At 43.1% G+C, this 18,472-nt stretch overlaps 2 protein-coding genes across 2 annotated transcripts in view; both read right to left on the bottom strand.

The window, feature by feature from the left end:
- Nucleotides 1-1,751: 1,751 nt before the first annotated feature.
- On the bottom strand, nt 1,752-15,102 carry ARL9 (ADP ribosylation factor like GTPase 9). The gene is made up of 4 exons (XM_036334925.1): nt 14,030-15,102; nt 7,194-7,356; nt 4,043-4,218; nt 1,752-2,196 (listed from the first exon to the last, which is right to left on the bottom strand). The coding sequence occupies exons 1-4, from the start codon at nt 14,285-14,287 to the stop codon at nt 2,017-2,019; spliced, it is 777 nt and encodes a 258-aa protein (XP_036190818.1). The 5' UTR covers nt 14,288-15,102; the 3' UTR covers nt 1,752-2,016.
- A 967-nt stretch (nt 15,103-16,069) lies between these two features.
- SRP72 (signal recognition particle 72) overlaps nt 16,070-18,472 on the bottom strand; it is a 29,041-nt gene continuing 26,638 nt past the window's right edge. The window contains exon 19 of the mRNA XM_036334905.1: nt 16,070-18,099. Within this exon, the coding sequence (XP_036190798.1) occupies nt 17,922-18,099 (178 nt within the window). The 3' untranslated portion in view covers nt 16,070-17,921. The remainder of the gene's footprint in view (nt 18,100-18,472) is intronic.

Genomic DNA, 18,472 nt, shown 5'->3' with positions numbered 1-18,472 from the left:
AGCTCTGGAAACACCTGGGGATTTTTCTGTGATATTTATTGTGGAAATCTGGTCAAGCTTCTGGAGATAAATCTCACAAAATGTGGAGACCCCCATATAACTGGTCTTCCTGGAGTTTTTAATGCTCAGAGTTACCCATGCTGAGCCTCCAGCAATTGGTCAATCACAGTTCTGGTTCCCAAACCCTGGCACTGGTTCCCAAGAGTGGTTTCCCATTGTGAGTCTCTGCTTTGGTAGCTTATCCTTCTCTGTATTCTCTTATTGGTTTCTCCAGTCTTGGGGCAGCCTGTGTCCTCACCTCTCTTCTGGATCCAAGAAGAGTTGTTGATTTTTCAGTCTGTTCAGCTTTTTACTTGTTAGAACAGTGGAGACTTCCAAGCTTCTTACATGCTGGAATGGAAATTAAGTCCTTTTTTTTTAATCAAGACAAGTCACTAGGTTAAAAGTTGAATTTATATCGTGTCTGTAGGTAAACAGAGCTATTTCTAGTGAAGAAAGCCCATATATAAAAGAAAAATGTCAAATATTTAAAAAACAAATCCCCACAATGTTCCTCATCTAGTAGAACAGGCTCCTAAAAGAGAAGCCTTTTCCTAAATCTTTCTGAATGCTGTTAATTTATATTTTTGTTTGGATTTAATAGTGTCTACTTTTCTCTCTATATATTTATTTTTAATATACTTTTATTGATTTCAGAGAGGAAGGGAGAGGGAGAAAGATATAGAAACATCAATGATGACAGAAAATCGTTGATTGGCTATCTCCTGCACACCCCCTACTGGGGATCAAGCCTGCAACCCAGGCAAGTGCCCTGACTGAATCAAACCGTGACCTCCTTGTTCATAGGTCGATGCTCAACCACTGAGCCACGCCTGGCCAGGCTCTCATTTTTAAAAATAAGTCCCCTTGCCAAAATCGGTTTGGCTCAGTGGATAGAGCGTCGGCCTACGGACTGAAGGGTCCCAGGTTCGATTCCGGTCAAGGGCATGTACCTTGGTTGGGGACACATCCCCAGTGGGGAGTGTGCAGGAGGCGGCTGGTCGATGTTTCTCTCTCATCGATGTTTCTAGCTCTCTATCTCTCTCCTTTCCTCTCTGTAAAAAATCAATAAAATATATTTTTTTAAAAAAAAAATAAATAAATAAAAATAAAATAAAAATAAGTCCTGCCCTATCTGGTTTGGCTCAGTGGATAGAGCGTCGGCCTGTGAACTGAGGGGTCCTGGGTTCATTTCCAGTCAAGGGTACATACCTGGGTTGCGGACTCCATCCCCAGTGGGGGGCGTGCAGGAGGCAGCAGATCAATGTTTCTCTCTCATCGATGTTTCTCTCTCATCGATGTTTCTAACCCTTTATCCCACTCCCTTCCTCTCTGTAAACAATCAATAAAATATATTAAGAAAAAAAAAGATGAACCTGAAAAAAAATAAATAAATAAAATAAAATAAAAATAAGTCCTGCTTGAAGGGCTTCCTTTTACATTTCTTTTTTTGGGGGTGGGGGCGGGGGTGACATGTGCCCTGACATGGAATTGAACCAGCAACTTTCAGTGCATGGACAACACCCAACCAACTGAGCCACACCAGCCAGAGCTGCTTACTTTTTCTCATTGCACTACCCCAAAATTTCTTTCCTTACAGTGTCAAACTCATCTACTTAAAGGAGAGACACCCAAATTTTTACTTAAAAAGAGAAAAATTTATTAAAATGTCAATATAAATCTCATGTCATTGAAAAACTACAAATGGGATATATGTTTGCTAATGTTCATTTTAATTTTGTTGCTTAAAACTCCAAATTCCCCCAAATACATTGCGCTACCAATACTTTTAAAGTTCAAAATCGAAATAAAGAGATGCTTTTAATCAATTAACATTATCTTTGTATATATGCCATGCATTGAGAAAATAGGAAATGGGTTATTTTTTATTTAAAAGTGGAAACCTTTGGCTTCAAGCCCGCCATGCAACACTCCCTGGTGACTTCTAGGTCGTGAGCCACGGTGGGCCTCGCCTAGTCACTGCGTATGTGCAGCCAGGTGTGCAATCAGGTCTTTGGCATCTTGCATGGTGGACGGTATCTCTGAGCCATTCTCTGTCACTTGGGTCCCAAACAAGAACATCGTCCTGTTATTTCCCACGTCAGATAATGCCAAAGCTTCGTGGATGTCTGTAATGTGATAGGCTGCTTTAAGATCCTTCAAGAATGAAAGAAATAGAAAAATTTTGGTTATTTTGCATTTATTGCTCTCAATCACCCCACATTCATTTTAATATGGAGGATATTGTGACCCCATTATTATGACCCTAGTGGTTGTTGAATATAAATAATTTCATCAGATTTAAACCCATATTTATGAATTATCATCAAAAATATTTTTTTGGAATAAAGTTAAACCAATATAACACCTTAATCAATGTTCTAAACACTACAGTCAATCTGCTTCTTACTTTTTCTATTTTCCCAGAATTATATTTAATAGGATCAATTATTTTAAATTTATTTTAAAGAGATATTTCATTCATTAACTGTTTTTTGTCCATATCATGTTTTATTAATTATAGCATTTGCCATTGTGAGGTTTCTTTTGTGACCATTATTTCTACTCAGCCAAAAAAAAAAATTGGATCAAATTTTGCAGGGTGAAGGGAGACAGAGAAAGGAGCAGGGAGGGAATGGATTTAGAAAATGAAGTGGTAGGAGAAGGAGGCCGAGAGAAGAGGACAGGTAGAGAGAAAGAGGATAAGATGGAAAGATGGGGAAGGCTTACAGGAGGGAAACCCACAGGGAGAGGCATAAAGAGCAGAGATTCAAATGAGACAGAAAGCCCATACTTCTGCTGCATGGCAAGGTCAAAACCTTCTTTACAATCAAGACAAGACACTAGGTTAAAAGTTGCATTTGTAATTGGCTTTTGTTGTTTCATAGTGTTCTCCTTAAGGTTTAGGGCAGGAGTCCTCAAACTTTTTAAACAGGGGGCCAGTTCACTGTCCCTCAGACCGTTGGAGGGCCGGACTATAGTTTAAAAAAAAAACTATGAACAAATTCCAATGTACACTGCACATATCTTATTATGAAGTAAAAAAACAAAATGGGAACAAATACAATATTTGTATTTGCATGTGGCCCGGGGGCCGTAGTTTGAGGACCCCTGGTTTAGGGGATCATTTAAAAATGTCTGGGAATGATTTAAAGGGCGTTGTTTTGTGTGTTTTTTTCTTGTACCAATATGAACCTATCAGATTCCATCAGTGGGAATCCATGAGGCTTCCTGATGTGCTGTACTTGGTATCTGGCTGGAGTTGAGTACCTCTCTGGATGTCGGTTGTCCCAACAGATTGCCTGTCTGACTCCTGAATTCATTTAGTCTTAGGGCCTGCAGTGACTTTTGTAACAGTGTTAATGGATCCAGTTATATGTGAATGATGTCTCAAGGGAAGAAATTCACTGATGGAATTTGAGAGGAAATAAATAGAAGGATGGTGTTGGATGGAAAGAGGGGCTCCTTGAAATTGTAAAATTCTGGTATGAACATGGGTATGCAAATATCTGTTTGAGTCCCTGCTTTCAATTTTTTTCATTTTCTGGATCATATGGGAATTATACATTTAATTTTTTCAGGAACCTGCCATACTATTTTCCACCAACAATATACAACATTCTATTTCTCCATGGATGCTTAATAATTTTAATGTATGTGTGCGAACATAATTCAGGTCTAATTGATCTAAATTTCTTTTTACATGGTAGACACAAATATTTTGTTGAAATCAACAATCAGCAAATGTTTGTTGAATTAAATTTAACACATATTTGTTAGATTCCTACTGTACCAAGGCAGTATACAAAGTATTATAAGAGACACAAAGATGAATACTAGTCTCTACATTCAAGGTGTTTATAATCCAGTAGATCTAATAAGTATAAATTGAGCTGGCTGTACAGCATATTGTTTAATAGTTACTTGTTAAAAGTAGGTATTTCTGTTTCTTGTGTTAATGATAAAACCATTGAGTACAAATAATATGCGAACAGATTTTTACCTGTTTGTTTGCAAACACAACCAGAGGGATGATGGGGTTTATTTTAATTAGCCGATGAAGGTATTTCTTGGCTTCAGGTAACCTGCTGTGATCTGCTGAGTCCACCACAAAGATCAGCAGCATTCCCCTGGACACATACACTTCCCAATAGGAACGGAAAGGTTCACTGCCACCAACTACAAAGAAGAGCAGGGAAAGACGACACACACAAAAAGTCACAGCCACATTCGCCGAGGGGGTAAGAAAGGCAGTCAGGTAACTTCTGAACTGTGAGAAGTTTTTCATTCTATTGATTATTTCATTCTATTGATTCTTCTCAGAAGAAACTTTTTGGTTAATGACAATGAATTTAGTTTTTATTTTTCTCCTGTGCAGGGGTCCTAATACCACTGGGTTAGAGTGTACCACTTGAGAACCACAGAGAGACGTCACTGGGGAAGGAGTGGGTGGGTGGAGATATTTACCTCCACAAGTGATTCATTCATTCTGGAACATGAAGGTTCTGCATGAAATACTAAATACTACAGTGGATGCCTCCTGCTGTTATACATAGCAGCCACGGCAGCCCCTGCATGTCCATCAGTTACAACTAAAAAAAGAAATGGGAATAAGCTACTAAAATAATTCAGGATGGTGGATTAAAACACATTTCTCTAAAATAATTTCTAAATGGACTAAATGCATTGGGTAGCCTCACTTGCACAATGTTTTCCTTTGTCAAAATCCCAGAACTAATTTCTCTTCTTAATTTTGCACTGAGAGTTAATATAATTCTATGGGCATTCACTAATACTTGCCTCAGAAAAAAAAGTGCCTTTGGATTATTTCATTCTATTGATTCTTCTCAGAAGAAACTTTTTGGTTAATGACAATGAATTTAGTTTTTATTTTTCTCCTAGGACAGGGGTTGGCAAACTATGGCCCACAGTCTAAATCTGGCCTACTCTCTATTTTTGTACAGCCCACAAAGGAAGAATGGATTTTATAGTTTTATTTTTTAAATACATTTTTATTAATTTCAGAGAGGAAGGGAGAGGGAGAGAGAGAGATAGAAATATCAATGATGAGAGAGAATCATTGATCAGCTGCCTCCTGCACACCCCACACTGGGGATCAAGCCTGCAACCTGGGCATGTGCCCTGATGGGGAATTGAATTGTGACTTCCTGGTTCATAGGTTGATGCTCAACCACTGAGCCACGCTGGCTAGGCAATTTTACAGTTTTAAACATTTGAAAGAAAAGAAAGAATACTTTTTCATGACATGTGGACATTATACCACATTTCCATTTCATTGTCTACAAACACAGTTTTTTCAGAATAGACATGTGGATTTGATTCTATATTGTATGTGGCTGCTTTCCCACTAGAACCTCAGAACTGAGTAGTGGCAACAGAGACCAGGTGGCCATCTAGTCCCTATTCGGCCTTTTATAGAAAAAGTTTGCAGACCGCTGTTTTAGGAATCAATAAAAACATTTACAAAAAAACAAAACAAAACATTTACCATACTAATGGGAAAGGGTTTTTATATTCCATTATTTTCCTTTGTATTGAGTCAGTCTTTGAAGTATTTTGTGGTTTTAATTTTTAAAGGATGTTGTATAATCTTCTAAGTTGTTCATATGATTTAAATATATTAAGTTTAAACAAGAATGAACATTTGTGTTCCTCATTTTTTTCTCAATACCGGACATTTTACCTATATAGAGATTTTTATCTTTCAGTTATTAACTGCAACACAGCCAGAGAACATGCTTTGTATGATGCCTCTGATTTGGAAATGTGTTAAGACTTGCTGTACAGCCCAGTGAGCGGTCAATTTTGGTAAAAGTTACATGAGTGTTTGAGAATGTGTATTTTAGCTTTTGGGTGTAGGTAAAATAGACTAATTAGGCAATTTTATGTTGTCCAATAGATCAAACTTGTTGATTAAGTTCAAAGTTTGTGCATCTTTGCAAATTTTTCTCTCCTTAATACTATGAAAAATTGACAAATATGCTGAAATCCCTCACTCCAATTATAGATCTGTCCATTTCTCCCTCTACTTGGGTCCTTCCTTCCTTCCTTCCTTCCTTTCCTCCTTCCTTTTCATTTTTTATATTTTGAAACGATTTTTTTTTTTAGCTATTTATTTGGTCAAAAGAATTATTTCTTCAATAGCTTCTGGGCAAGTTGAACCCTCTATTCCCAATATCATCTTCTTTCTTAAAGATTTGCTTACAGGTTTATCGATTTCTCTGCTCATTTTCTCTTTGTGTCTGGACGATAGCAAAATTAAAAAGGTACTGCAGTAATCTCAGTAGGAGATAATAGAGGTTCCAACTCAAATAAGGGTATTGGGAAAGGCTGTAACTGATGAATTGGAGATTTGTTGTAAAGGTAGAAAAATTCATCGTGTTTTACTGGAGGTGGGGTACAGAAGGAGCAAACAAGGGTGACTCCAGGTTTTCTGTCTTGAGCAACTTGATGGGTCCTGACCAGTGGATTATAAGGAAAGGAACAGATATGGAGATAACTCAAGCATTTTGTTTTGACGTTAGGTTTGAGAGGGCCATCAGACAGCCAGGTGAAATGTCAGGTGACATTTGAATATGTTTGGGGTGAATAGATAAATCTGGGAGTCATCAGCATATACATGGTACCTAATGCCAAGATGGATGGATGAAATCAACCAAGGAAAGAATGTAAAGAGAAGAGGACCTGATGAGACTTTGGGGAATAGCAATATTTAGAGCGGTGGTGACTCCAGAATTACTACAGAGTATAAGCTTCTGGGCTGCCATCTGTTTACAAGAAGAGGTTTGGGGTTTGCCTGCAGTTGGGGTTGTAGAGAAGGAAGCACGCTATATTTACTTAGGTTGCATGTTTACTTGGGGTAGCAAGGGAGGAGGGAGGCTGCTATGCAAGGGGTATAAAGCCTTCCTCTCGACTGCCCTTTATCACCACCACTGTAAACAGGAGATAATAAAAAGAGCAGAAAGTGATGTCCCTCGCAGTGCACTCTAGTATTAAACTACAAACGCTTTCTAAATCTCTAGGAAAATCTGACCCGGTATTACTTTTCACAAGGACCCAACGGTGATAATATTTTATCCTGCTTAAGGTATAACAAAGGAGCTGTCCTGTAACTAATGAGAAAGACGGCTTACTCTCCAGAAACTCCATCTGGCTGTGTTCAGTGCTGATGCACACTTCATTGAAACCTTGGGTGGGTGCCTTGCTGTGCTGGACTCTGTTTAAAGCTAGAGAGTAGAGAACACTGGTCTTTCCTGCTCCATCGAGGCCCAACACTAGGATATGATTATTTTTCTCCTGTGAAACAAAGGATAAATCAATAAACCTATGCCAGCAGGTCCTTGTTTTCCTGGTCCCTGGCAGTGTGCCTGCCTGTGGTAGGACCCAATACTACTTGTGGGATTGTAAACCAGAATGAAACTTCATAAAATATTTAGTAGATCTAGAACAAACTGTACCAGTTTATATTTTACTAGTGGCCCGGTGCACGAAATTCATGTGGGGGGTGGGGGGGAGGGGGGTGTTCCCTCAGCCCAGCCTGCACCCTCTCCAATTGGGGACCACTGGCTCCTAACCGCTCACCTGCCTGCCTGCCTGATCGCCCCCAACTGCCCTCCCCTGCAGGCCTGATCACCCCTAACTGCCTCTGCCTGCCTGCCTGATCGCCCCCCAACTGCCTCTGCCTGCCTGCCTGCCTGATCGCCCCTAACTGCCCTCCCCTGCCGGCCTGATCTCACCCAGTCTCTGTCTCTCCCTGTTTTTCTCAGCAGTCCTCCCTGACTTCCTGCCTCCCTGTCTCCCTCTTCCTCTTTGCCAGCTGGGAGGGGGTGGGGCCAGTGGGGGCCGCTTCACCCTCTGCCCGCCCTCCCTTCCATCCAGGCCTCTTCAGGCCCAGTATGTTTTGTTTCCTCATTCTGAGAGAGGCTCTGAGAGCAAGCTGGGAGGGAGGGAAAGAAAGGGAGAAAAGGCTGTGAGCTGGTAGGCACTGTGTGTGTCTGTGCGTGTGTGCAGTTGTGAGTGTGAGTGCCAGCCCTGCCTCCAAATCCCCGTCTCCACTGCCACAAGTCCCCACTCACCAGAGCCTGCTGCGTGTGCAACCTGGGCATTAGGTCTAGCCTCCAGTCATTGTGGATGTGACTGACACAGGGTTTTTATATATTAGGATAATTAACCATTAGTTATGTGGTGTTAATTGCACATTCCCTCTCCATTCTCCAACTCCTGGTCAATCTATCAAATAAATACTATTTATTTACAAATACAATCTATCAAATAAATATATATGGTATTGCTGTTTGGGATCTTGGTACCTCCATGGTGCCTCCAATATTGACTGTGCTACCCATCATATAAGCATCTAAGGCAGCAGTTCTCAACCTGTGGGTCGCAACCCCTTTGGGGGTCAAACGACCCTTTCATAGGGATCACCTAAGACCATCGGAAGACACATATATAATTACATATTGTTTTGTGATTAATCACTATGCTTTAATTATGTTCAATTTGTAACAATGAAAATACATCCTGCATATCAGATATTTACATTATGATTCATAACAGTAGCAAAATTACAGTTATGAAGTAGCAATGAAAATAATTTTATGGTTGGGGGTCACCACAACATGAGGAACTGTATTAAAGGGTCGCGGCATTAGGAAGGTTGAGAACCACTGATCTAAGGTCTCATTAATCTGTCTTGTCCTTCCAATTGGATTATTAGATTAAAAGCTCTTAAGGCAAGGTTCCCCTCTAATACTTTTAACTATAAATATCATGATTAAATGACAAGGCTAGGATTATAGAAGCTGCTAAATCAGTTCCACTGACAAATGAGCATATATTTTCGAGCCTGATGTTAAAACCTCTTGAAATAGATGTAAACTTTAGAAACATTCCATCAACATACCAGCCTTAGAAGTTTTTATGACAAATGATTGAGGGACAACAGGGCAGGCTGGTATGAAGAAAGAAGTAGAAAGTTCAGAGTGCTCAGAAAGGTGACTTTTACAGTACAAATTTCAATGTAAATAGTAATAAATGAGCAACAATTCAGCCAGACTGTTCACAGAAAATTAAATCTATTTCCCAAGCAGCCTACTAAATAAGTTTCTCATGCACAAAAAATAAACAAAAACCCCACCAGTAAATGTCTTCATTGACACTGTTTTAAAAATAACAATAATCTTATACACTGAACACTAAATGTTGACATTAGATTTAGACTAGATTTCAGGTTGAAAAATAAAAAGATCCCCAACAGCACCAGAATGTCTATCCCACCTATTATTTTATTTTATTTTTTAACTCAAGGCCCAGTGCATGGATTCATGCACATTGAAAGGAAATTAATTAGAAGGTGGCCAGTGGGGCAGGACTGGGCAAGACGGTCTGGATATACCCTGGAGTCAACCTCCTGCTGTCCCTCCCTGGCTGGCAGCACCTGGGATGGCGCTGGGGCTCGAAAGGCGTCTGTGGAATGAGTGGGGTCCCTCTGGCAGGTGGGGTCCCTCTGCGTGGCCTGCAGGGATCGGGCTGAAACCAGAAGTCCGACATCCCCCGAGGAGTCCCGGAGTTCAAGAGGGAACTCTGCAAAGTTGCTGTCGCTCGGCAGCTCCTGCTTTGAGCATCTGCCCCCTGGTGGTGAAGTGCACGTCATAGCTACTGGCCATCAGCAACAATTCAGCCAGACTGTTCACAGAAACAGTCGGTCATTTAGGCTTTTATATATATAGACTAGAGGCCCAGTACACAAAAATTTGTGCACTCGGTGGGGAGGGGTGGTCCCTCAGCCCGGCCTGTGCCCTCTCACAGTCTGGGACCCCTCGGGAGATAACAACCTGCTGGCTTAGGCCTGCTCCCGGGTGGCAGAGGGCAGGCCCAATCCCTAGGTGCAGACCCTGGTCGGGCTCAGAGCAGGGCTGATTGGGGAGTTGGGGCACTGCCCCCTGTCATGCACAGAGCAGGGCGGATCGGGAGGTTGCGATGCCACCCTCAGTCACGCTCAGGGTAGGGCCGATTGGGGGGTTGGGGCACCGCCCCCTGTCACACTCAAGGCAGGGTCGATGGGGAGGTTGCGGTGCTACCCCCTGTCACGCACAGAGCAGGGCCAATCGGGGTTGGGGCGCTGCCCCCTGTCACTCACAGAGCAGGGCCCATCAGGGGGGTTGGGGCTCCGTACCCTGTCACGCACAGAGCAGAGTCGATCAGGGGGTTGGGGAGCTCCCCCCCGCCCCCGTCACGCACAGAGCAGGGTCCATCAGGGGGTTGAGGAGCTCCCCCCGTCACTCACAGAATAGGGCTTATAGGGGAGTTGGGGCACCACCCCCTGTCACACACAGAGCAGGGCAGATCAGGGGGTTGGGGCACCGCACCCTGTCACACTCAGGGCAGGGCAGATGGGGAGGTTATGGCTCTACCCCGTCACACACAGAGCAGGGCCCGTGGGGGGCAGTTGGGACGCCGCCCTCTATCACCCACAGAGCAGGGCCGATCAGGGGTTGGGGCGCCGCCACTCTCACACTCAGGGCAGGGCTGATGGGGAGGTTATGGCTCTACCCCGTCACACACAAAGCAGGGCCCGTAGGGGCGGGGGGGGGGGGTTGGGGGGCCACACCCTGTCACACACAGAGCAGGGCCGATCAGAGGGTTGGGGCGCTGCACCCTGTCACACACAGAGCCGCAGGGCGATCATGGGGTAGGAAGCTCTCCCTATCAGGCACAGAGCAGGGCTGATCAGGGGTTTGGGGTGCCTTCCCCTGTCACGAACAGAGCAGGGCAGATAGGTTGTGGCCCCGCCCCCTGTCACACACAGAACCACAGGACGATCAGGGGGTTTGGGCGCTGCCCCCCTGTCACACTGATCCTGGTGCCGGGAGGCCTCGTGGCTCTGCTGATCCCGGTGCTGGGAGGCATATTACCCTTTTACTATATAGGATAGAGGCCTGGTGCACGGGTGGGGGGCGGCTGGTTTTCCCTGAAGGGTGTCCTGGATCAGGGTGGGGGTTCCGCTTGGGTGCCTGGCCAGCCTGGATGAGGGGATGATGGCTGTTTGCAGCTGGTCACACACCCTTCAGGGTGGGGGTCCCCACTGGGGTGCCTGGCCAGTCTGGGTGAGGGGCTGAGGGCTGTTTTCGGGCTCGTGGGTGACTGAAGCTCCTAACTGCTCCTTTTTTTCTTTTTTATTCTGGGCCAGTTTTAGCTCTGAGGCTTGGCTCCAGCTCTGAGGCCTCGCTGCTGAAAGCAGGTATCTGGTTTGTTTGGGTTCTATAATCAAAACACTGTTTTAACTCCAGCTCTGAGATCCTGGCTGGCTGAAAGCAGGTTTCTGGGGTTTTGTTTAGCTTCTATATTTGTAACAATGTTTCAAACTGCAAGCTCAGAGGCTGGCAGCGGCAGGCGGGGAACATTGGAGTCCTCTGTCACTGAAGCAAGCAAGCCTCATGTTCGCTTCAAGCTGCCTGGCTGCCGGCCGCCATCTTGGCTGGCAGTTAATTTGCATATCACCCTGATTAGCCAATGGGAAGGGTAGCGGATGTATGGCTAATTACCATGTTTCTCTTTTATTAGATAGGATAAGATTCATGTGCAAGTAAGATGTTTAAGGCAGTGCTAGCGAACCTTTTGAGCTCAGCATGTCAGCATTTTGAAAAACCCTAACTTAACTCTGGTGCCATGTCACATATAGAAATTTTTTGATATTTGCAACAATAGTAAAACAAAGACATATTTTTGATATTTAATTTATATATTTAAATGCCATTTAACAAAGAAAAATCAACCAAAAAAATGAGTTCGTGTGTCACCTCTGACACGCGTGTCATAGGTTCGCCATTACTGTTTTAAGGTCTGGTCTAATACAGACTTGTGTAGAAAGCATGGTTTATGAAGACTACCTACTGAATAACAGAATTTTAAAAAGTGCATGTTTGTTTTTAGATTCTTGATGGTTTTAAAGCAAATGGTATTTCCATAGATCAGGAGTCCTCAAACTACGGCCCCTGGGCCACATGCAAATACAAATATTGTATTTGTTCCCGTTTTGGTTTTTTTACTTCAAAATAAGATATGTGCAGTGTGCATAGGAATTTGTTCATAGTTTTTTTTTAAACTATAGTCCGGCCCTCCAACAGTCTGAGGGACAGTGAAGTGGCCCCCTGTTTAAAAAGTTTGAGGACCCCTGCCACAGATATTTCCTACCTCCATCCCAGTCTCCTTCCCCATTCCCTCCCATCTACATCTATTGTTTAAAATCTATTTTTATTGATTTCAGAGAGGAAGGGAGAGGGAGAGATAGAAACATCAATGATGAAAATCACTGATTGGCTGCTTCCTGCCCACCCCCTACTGGGGATCCAGCCCAATGGTGACTTCCTGGTTCATAGGTCCATGCTCCACCACTGAACCACACTGGCTGGGCTGCATCTAAAAGTTATATTGTCATTCTGGGAGTGGCTGGTAAGGAAGAGTGACTTGATGTACAAAGGAGACTTGATTGGATGATTTAAAACTGCACCATTTAAAGCAATGGTGGCACCAAGAAATGACTACAGGGTGTGGCTTTTGTCCCCTGCATTATCTCCACCAAAGTCCCTCTCAGAATACTTCAATATTAATCAATTCTAAGATAATTTTTTTCACATTTTAATATCTTTTAATGAGGATTTTATAATCCATGGTATGTCTTACTTTGGTTGGAAACATTTTTTTTGTTCTTTCTTAGTGGTACCTAAAATAATGACCTCTTAGAGCCTGAGAAATATCATGAGAAAAAAAAGTTCCCTACTCCCTTTCCCACCACATCACTGGCCCTAAGTTCATTTCCCCTAATCTAGAAATTCAGCAGGCGCTGATGCTTTACATTTTGCTTACTTTTTAGTCTAAACCACATGCTTCATTATGTTTATAATCTAAGGAAATCTGGGATTATTATAAAGCAATAGTTCAGACACAAAAATGTGATTCCTAACACCACTGTTCCTTGTCAGAAGTCATTCCTTTAATTACAGGTGGATCTATGTAGTCTGTGTTTTACCGAAGATCAAATCTATATGAGTAATTACGTTGTTTAGAACCGGAAGCAGCCCAGAGCCCAGGAGCTCAGGAGCACAGAGCTCACTAAGCGGACCCAAATGATGCCTGGCTTTTCTTTCCTCTCCCCACCCTCCCCCCAATCTTAAAACTGTGGTAAAATACACATAACAAAGTGTATCATCTTAACCAGTTCTAAGCGTGGTATGAAACACAGTCATTCATAATGTTGTGCAACCATCCCCACCATCCAGCTCCAGAACTCTTTTCAATTCGTAAAACGAACTGTTCTCATTAAATCCTAACTCCCCGTTCTCCCTCCCCCAGGAGCCGGCAACCACCATCCTATGGTCTCTATGGTTTTGACTCCTCTAGGTACCTCATACAAGTGGAGTCATAGGTATCTATCTTTTAGCTTCTGAGATCTCTGCGTTAAACCTTTGTGACCATCCCTTCTGGGTGTCTGAAAACAGTGGAAGCAGTAACCACCAACGCCCACAGAAAAGGTCCGGGCAATTCGGAAACCCAGCCGGCACAAATGAGGAACCCCGCGCCTTCCGCCAAAGAACTTACTCAACAGAAGGACTTGGCGAGAGCGAGCCCCTGTGCAGTGAGCGTTCAGGGCGGGCTTCTGTGTTGGGGGTTTCTGTGTTGGGGGGCGGTCTGTGACCTGGTTCTGAGCAGTGGAAGAGGCGGGGCCGCATAAGGACCTTTCCCTGCGGCTCTTCTTCAACACTAGATTCTGATGAGGGTTGAGACGCAGCTCGGGGTGAGGGTGAGGGTGAGGGTGGGCAGAGGGAAGGGGCGGTAGAAGCGACACAGGTGAAAAGCCCCCGAAGCAGACGCCATTCCCTCCCGCCTGGGTGGGGGCCTGGGACGTAACAGAGCTGGCGCTGGGCCTGAACGACGGCCTTGGGGCGGGGCCGAGGCATCAGTCTCTTACCGGCGGCTCCAGCAGGGCCTTTCCTAAGACTCTGTTGTCGTCCTCTTTGCCCTTCAGTTGCTCCTTCTCTTTCTCTCTCTCCCGCTCTTTTCTCTTTTCCTCCTCGTTACTTCTGCTCTTCTCCTCCTTCCCTTTTCCCTTCTCCTTTTCTTTATCCTTAGCTTTCTCCTTCTCCACCTCCTTCCTTTTCTCTTTTTCCTCCTTTCCTTTTTCCGGCTCCTTTCCCTTGTCTTTCTTCTTCACCTTCCCCCTCTCCATCTCCAGTCCCCGTTTCCTTCCCTCCTGCGCGCCCGCACGCTGGAGCAGCGGTCCTGAGTCTTGGCAGGTGTGGCCCTTGTGGGGGCGGGAGGGGGCGCGCAGCCAGAGTCGTAGATCCACGTAGATGTACGTGGCGTAGACCACACCCGCACTCACTACGGCGTGCGGGCTGCCACCCACCGGGCATCTGGTACACGCTCTCACCTCCCGGGGTGCGTGCTGCAGATTCGCCAAACCTGAGGGCGGAAGAAGGCGAAGGAGCTAGAGGGTCAGGTCCAGACAACCAGGGACCTGAAAGCCCTGCGTGGCAGGTTGGCAACGCAGGAAAATGCGTGTCCAGGTGCCACCCTTCGGGAGGGGCACTATGGCGCGATTCCCTTGAGCTGGGCAGGGTGCCTCAAAAAGGCCTTTTCCAAGCGGCCCAGATTTAAGCGTCTCTCCTCTCCCGAATGATCTCCACGCCCACCCAGCTCACGGGTCTCCCATCAGAAGAACCCCGAGGGGTTGGAGGGCTGAGGGTCCTCGGAGGATTCCCCGCCTATCCCGTTAGTAATCTCAAGCCTGCAAAGTGAAGTCGGGTATCTCTTCGCCCTCCAGCCTGTGCTAACTAAACTAGTAGAATCTAGAAATTGTCCAGGGTGCTCAAGGGAAAACAGGAACGTGAATGGTCCCGATTTCAAATTCTCGTATTTCGCTTTTAAAAATTCTTGATTAAATTAAGTCAGCCAGGATCATAGCTACTAGGAATGCAGGGTATTTAAAAAACTAGCCATAGCCAGTTTTGCTCAGTGTCGGCCTATTAAAGGGTCCCAGGTTCGATTCAGGCCAAGAGCACATGCCCCAGTTGCAGGTCCGACCCCCCCCCCCCCCCCCAGGGAGGCAGCCAATCAATGATTTTCATTATTGTTGTTTCTCTCTCCCTTCCTCTCTGAAAAAAATAAAAACTAAAGGAAAATCATTTTTTTTGGTTCCAAATGATCTATTATGCAACAAATTAGGAAGTCCATAGGGCTTTTCAAAGGTTGTGTAATGTTAACTGAGTATATGGATGGTTCTTTTGTTAAATTGGACCCTAGTATATTTCACAAACTAACAAAATTCTTTTACACAATAAACTGACTTTTCTTCATCAGATCTATATTTCAATTAGGCTTGTAAGGAACAATGAATGAATGGCAGGATCCAGAAGGCTTTAGTGTTGCAGCTGTGTTTGTTAGCAGTATTCAAGTAGTCTTAAAAATGCTGTACTTATAACTTAATGTTTGCTCCTCAACTTATTTATATACACTTATCAACATGATGGATTTTCAGTGAAGTTAAAGCTGGGGTCTCTTAACCCCATTAAATTAGCTTTGTAGCTTTGCAGAGAGGGGCTGGAGAGAATTTTATTTTATGTTTATATTTTTACTAGAGGCCCGATGCACGAATTCATGCAAGGGCCTTGGTCCAGGCCCCTGTCCGTGGCCAGGGGCCTCTGCCACCTCTGCCATGGCCGTCGCCCACTGCAGTTTTGTCTGGAAGGACGTCCGGAAGGATGTCCGGTCTAATTAGCATATTATACCTTTTTTTATTATAGATAGAAGATTGAAACATCAATGATGAGAGAGAATCATTGATCACCCACAACCCGGGCATGTGCCCTTGACCAGAATTGAACCCGGGACCCTTCAGTCCGCAGGCCAATGCTCTGAGATTTTAGATACTCAGTTTAAAAAATTCTCAGATATACCAACCAGGAAGTCCTCCATAAAATGTCAACACCCAAAACATCTCAATCCATACTCACTGCTAGAATATTTTATTTTAAAATGTGCCACAGTGAATGGATGTATCCATATTGGTTTTTATAAATGTAGACACACACATATATACAAAGTGTATATGTCATTGGTTAAAGAGCTGTCCAAAAGAGAAATAATTATCAGAAAGTTAATGTAGATGTTTACACTTAATTTGACAATAACTTCTTTGAACTGAGGTTTCAGTTGCTTAGTAATGACTGATAATAGCAATGACTGGCTAGAAAACCATGTATTTCACTCTGTATTTTGTGTCAAAATTTTAATGATAATTTTCACCAAAATTCGGTAGCTTAGTTAAACCTAAAAAGTGATTATCCTTCACCACAGAAATTTAATGGAATCCTAAATAACAAATTTACTAACAATTATTCTTGTAATGGGGTATATATTTAGAAGGAATGAATATCTGTCACTCTTACCAAAAGACTACTCTCTGAGAGCTCAAAAAGTATTATGCCATAATAAACCATTCATATGTAAGCCCGTCTCTTGTTTAGATGCCACTGCAAACTCTGATTATGTTAAACAGAAAGGCAGCACCACATTTCTTACTCTTGTAAAGGAGGAAAGCCTTTTAAAAAACTCTTCGAAGATGTCTCAGTATGTTTCATTATGTTCGGAGTCAAACACAGCAGCACTTTATTAACAAGGATGGAGTAATATGATCACAAGGAAATAAGTCTTAAATCTAAATTCAATGCTATCTGGGGTACATAAAATGAATACTAGTAGGAGTGGGCATCTGTCTCACAGCTGTTCAATGGGAAAGTGGCTTATAAGCAAGGAAGGACCAGAGCAACACCAACACTGCAGTCCTGACTGTACAACACTCCCTCACTCTGGGAAGGGTAATGTATAGTCACTGCCCTAACTAGAAAGAGGAGCCATCTGAGTATTTATTAATTGGGCCACATAGTACTGTTGAGTTTTAATACTGCCTGCTACTGAACTCTGCTACTGATTTCTTCTCTACACAGGAAGTCAATGTTCATGCTCTTGACAAGGGACATTAAATCTGACTGAGGCCATCCAAACCCATTTGACCTAAGAACACTGCTAAGGGTCAGCTTCTTACAACATTGGTTTTCTTTGAGTTCTTTATAGTGCTAAATAAGCACCATGTTATCGTAATCTGAAACTGATACGGGGGCAAAAGGAGTCCTAATTTATATACATGTGTATATATGCATACACACATACATACTTTTTATTACTATATATGTATATATATAATATCCCATATTCCAATATCACATAACAGAATTTATGATAAAAATTAATCAAGACATTTGGTTTTCCTGTGGCCACTCATGTAACTAAGTGAAGAACACCAGTGTACTAATAAGGTCCCTTTTTATCACATGATATTTCTAAGTAGATATTTGGAATGCTCAGAAGATTCCACTTTCAGTCTCCCAAGACCTTCTACGACATAATTTAAAGTGGGACTAGATAAGAACAAGTGTCTTTAGACTCTAGTTAAAACAGCAGAAGTAACTTCTGTTTATAACCTAGGAAACCTTAGATAACATGCCTTGTTTGTGAAACTGAAAACAAACACCTCCAGATCAGCACACAAAGAAACAGATATCAAGGTGGGTAAATACCAATTATTTTGAGTTCTCGTCATCTGTGCAAAGCTAGGTGGTACAAGGCTAAGTCTGACTAGGCAGAGTTTGAGGAAGATGTTTTCCTTTTTGATGCACAAGAAAATAATCTGATGAAAATGGGATGGGAGAGGGAGCAGCTCTGTGCTTCTTGCTGTGTTCTTTATTATGTTCCTAGTGTCACTAAGACTAGCTGAAAAATAGTCTGCAACAAGAATGTTCTAATCACCAGCCACCTTTTCCACCTTTCTTCTTTTTCTGTTGCTGTTTCTTTTTTGTTGCGGGAGCCCCTGCAGGTTTCTGGTGTCTTGGGGGTATGATATTACTTGTAGATGCAGATGCTGTTGCTGCACTGCCAGGTCTTGGGGAGGTGGGTGGGCTGCTCACAGTTTTACTGGCATCCCTGAAATCATCAGATCAGGAAAGTGTCAGTCATTCATACATTCAACAAAGAAAAAGGCTATAAAAACATACACACGTGAATTTCACTTTCCACCCCTAATAATCTCCCACACATTCTATTTATTTTAAAGTGGGTTCCCCAACTCTTTATCCCTTTTGAATAAAATGTTTAGTGCTTTATAATCAAAGGATAAGTAATATATGGTACATGCCAATTCTTAGAAGGCTTAGAAAATAAAGAAAAAATTTTAAATGACTTATAATCCTACCATATACAAATGAGTTATTTAGAAACATTTTTTTTTAAATCCTCACCCAAGGATATGTTTTTATGGATTTTAGAGAGAGAGAAAAGAAGAGGGGGGAAGAGAAAC

The sequence above is a fragment of the Myotis myotis genome, unplaced genomic scaffold (genome assembly GCF_014108235.1).
Source record: "Myotis myotis isolate mMyoMyo1 unplaced genomic scaffold, mMyoMyo1.p scaffold_m19_p_1, whole genome shotgun sequence".
Taxonomy (NCBI): domain Eukaryota; kingdom Metazoa; phylum Chordata; class Mammalia; order Chiroptera; family Vespertilionidae; genus Myotis; species Myotis myotis.
This window is presented reverse-complemented; position numbering and strand designations above follow the sequence as displayed.

Bases quoted from the DNA above. Each gene is read 5' to 3' on its own strand.
- ARL9 (XM_036334925.1), bottom strand. From the start codon at position 14,287: ATGGAGAGGGGGAAGGTGAAGAAGAAAGACAAGGGAAAGGAGCCGGAA. The intron at 7,357-14,029 runs GTAAGAGACTGA...TTTGTTTCACAG, and splicing joins AGGCCCTGCTGGAGCCGCCG to GAGAAAAATAATCATATCCT. The intron at 4,219-7,193 runs GTAAGCCGTCTT...TCTTCTTTGTAG, and splicing joins CCAGATGGAGTTTCTGGAGA to TTGGTGGCAGTGAACCTTTC.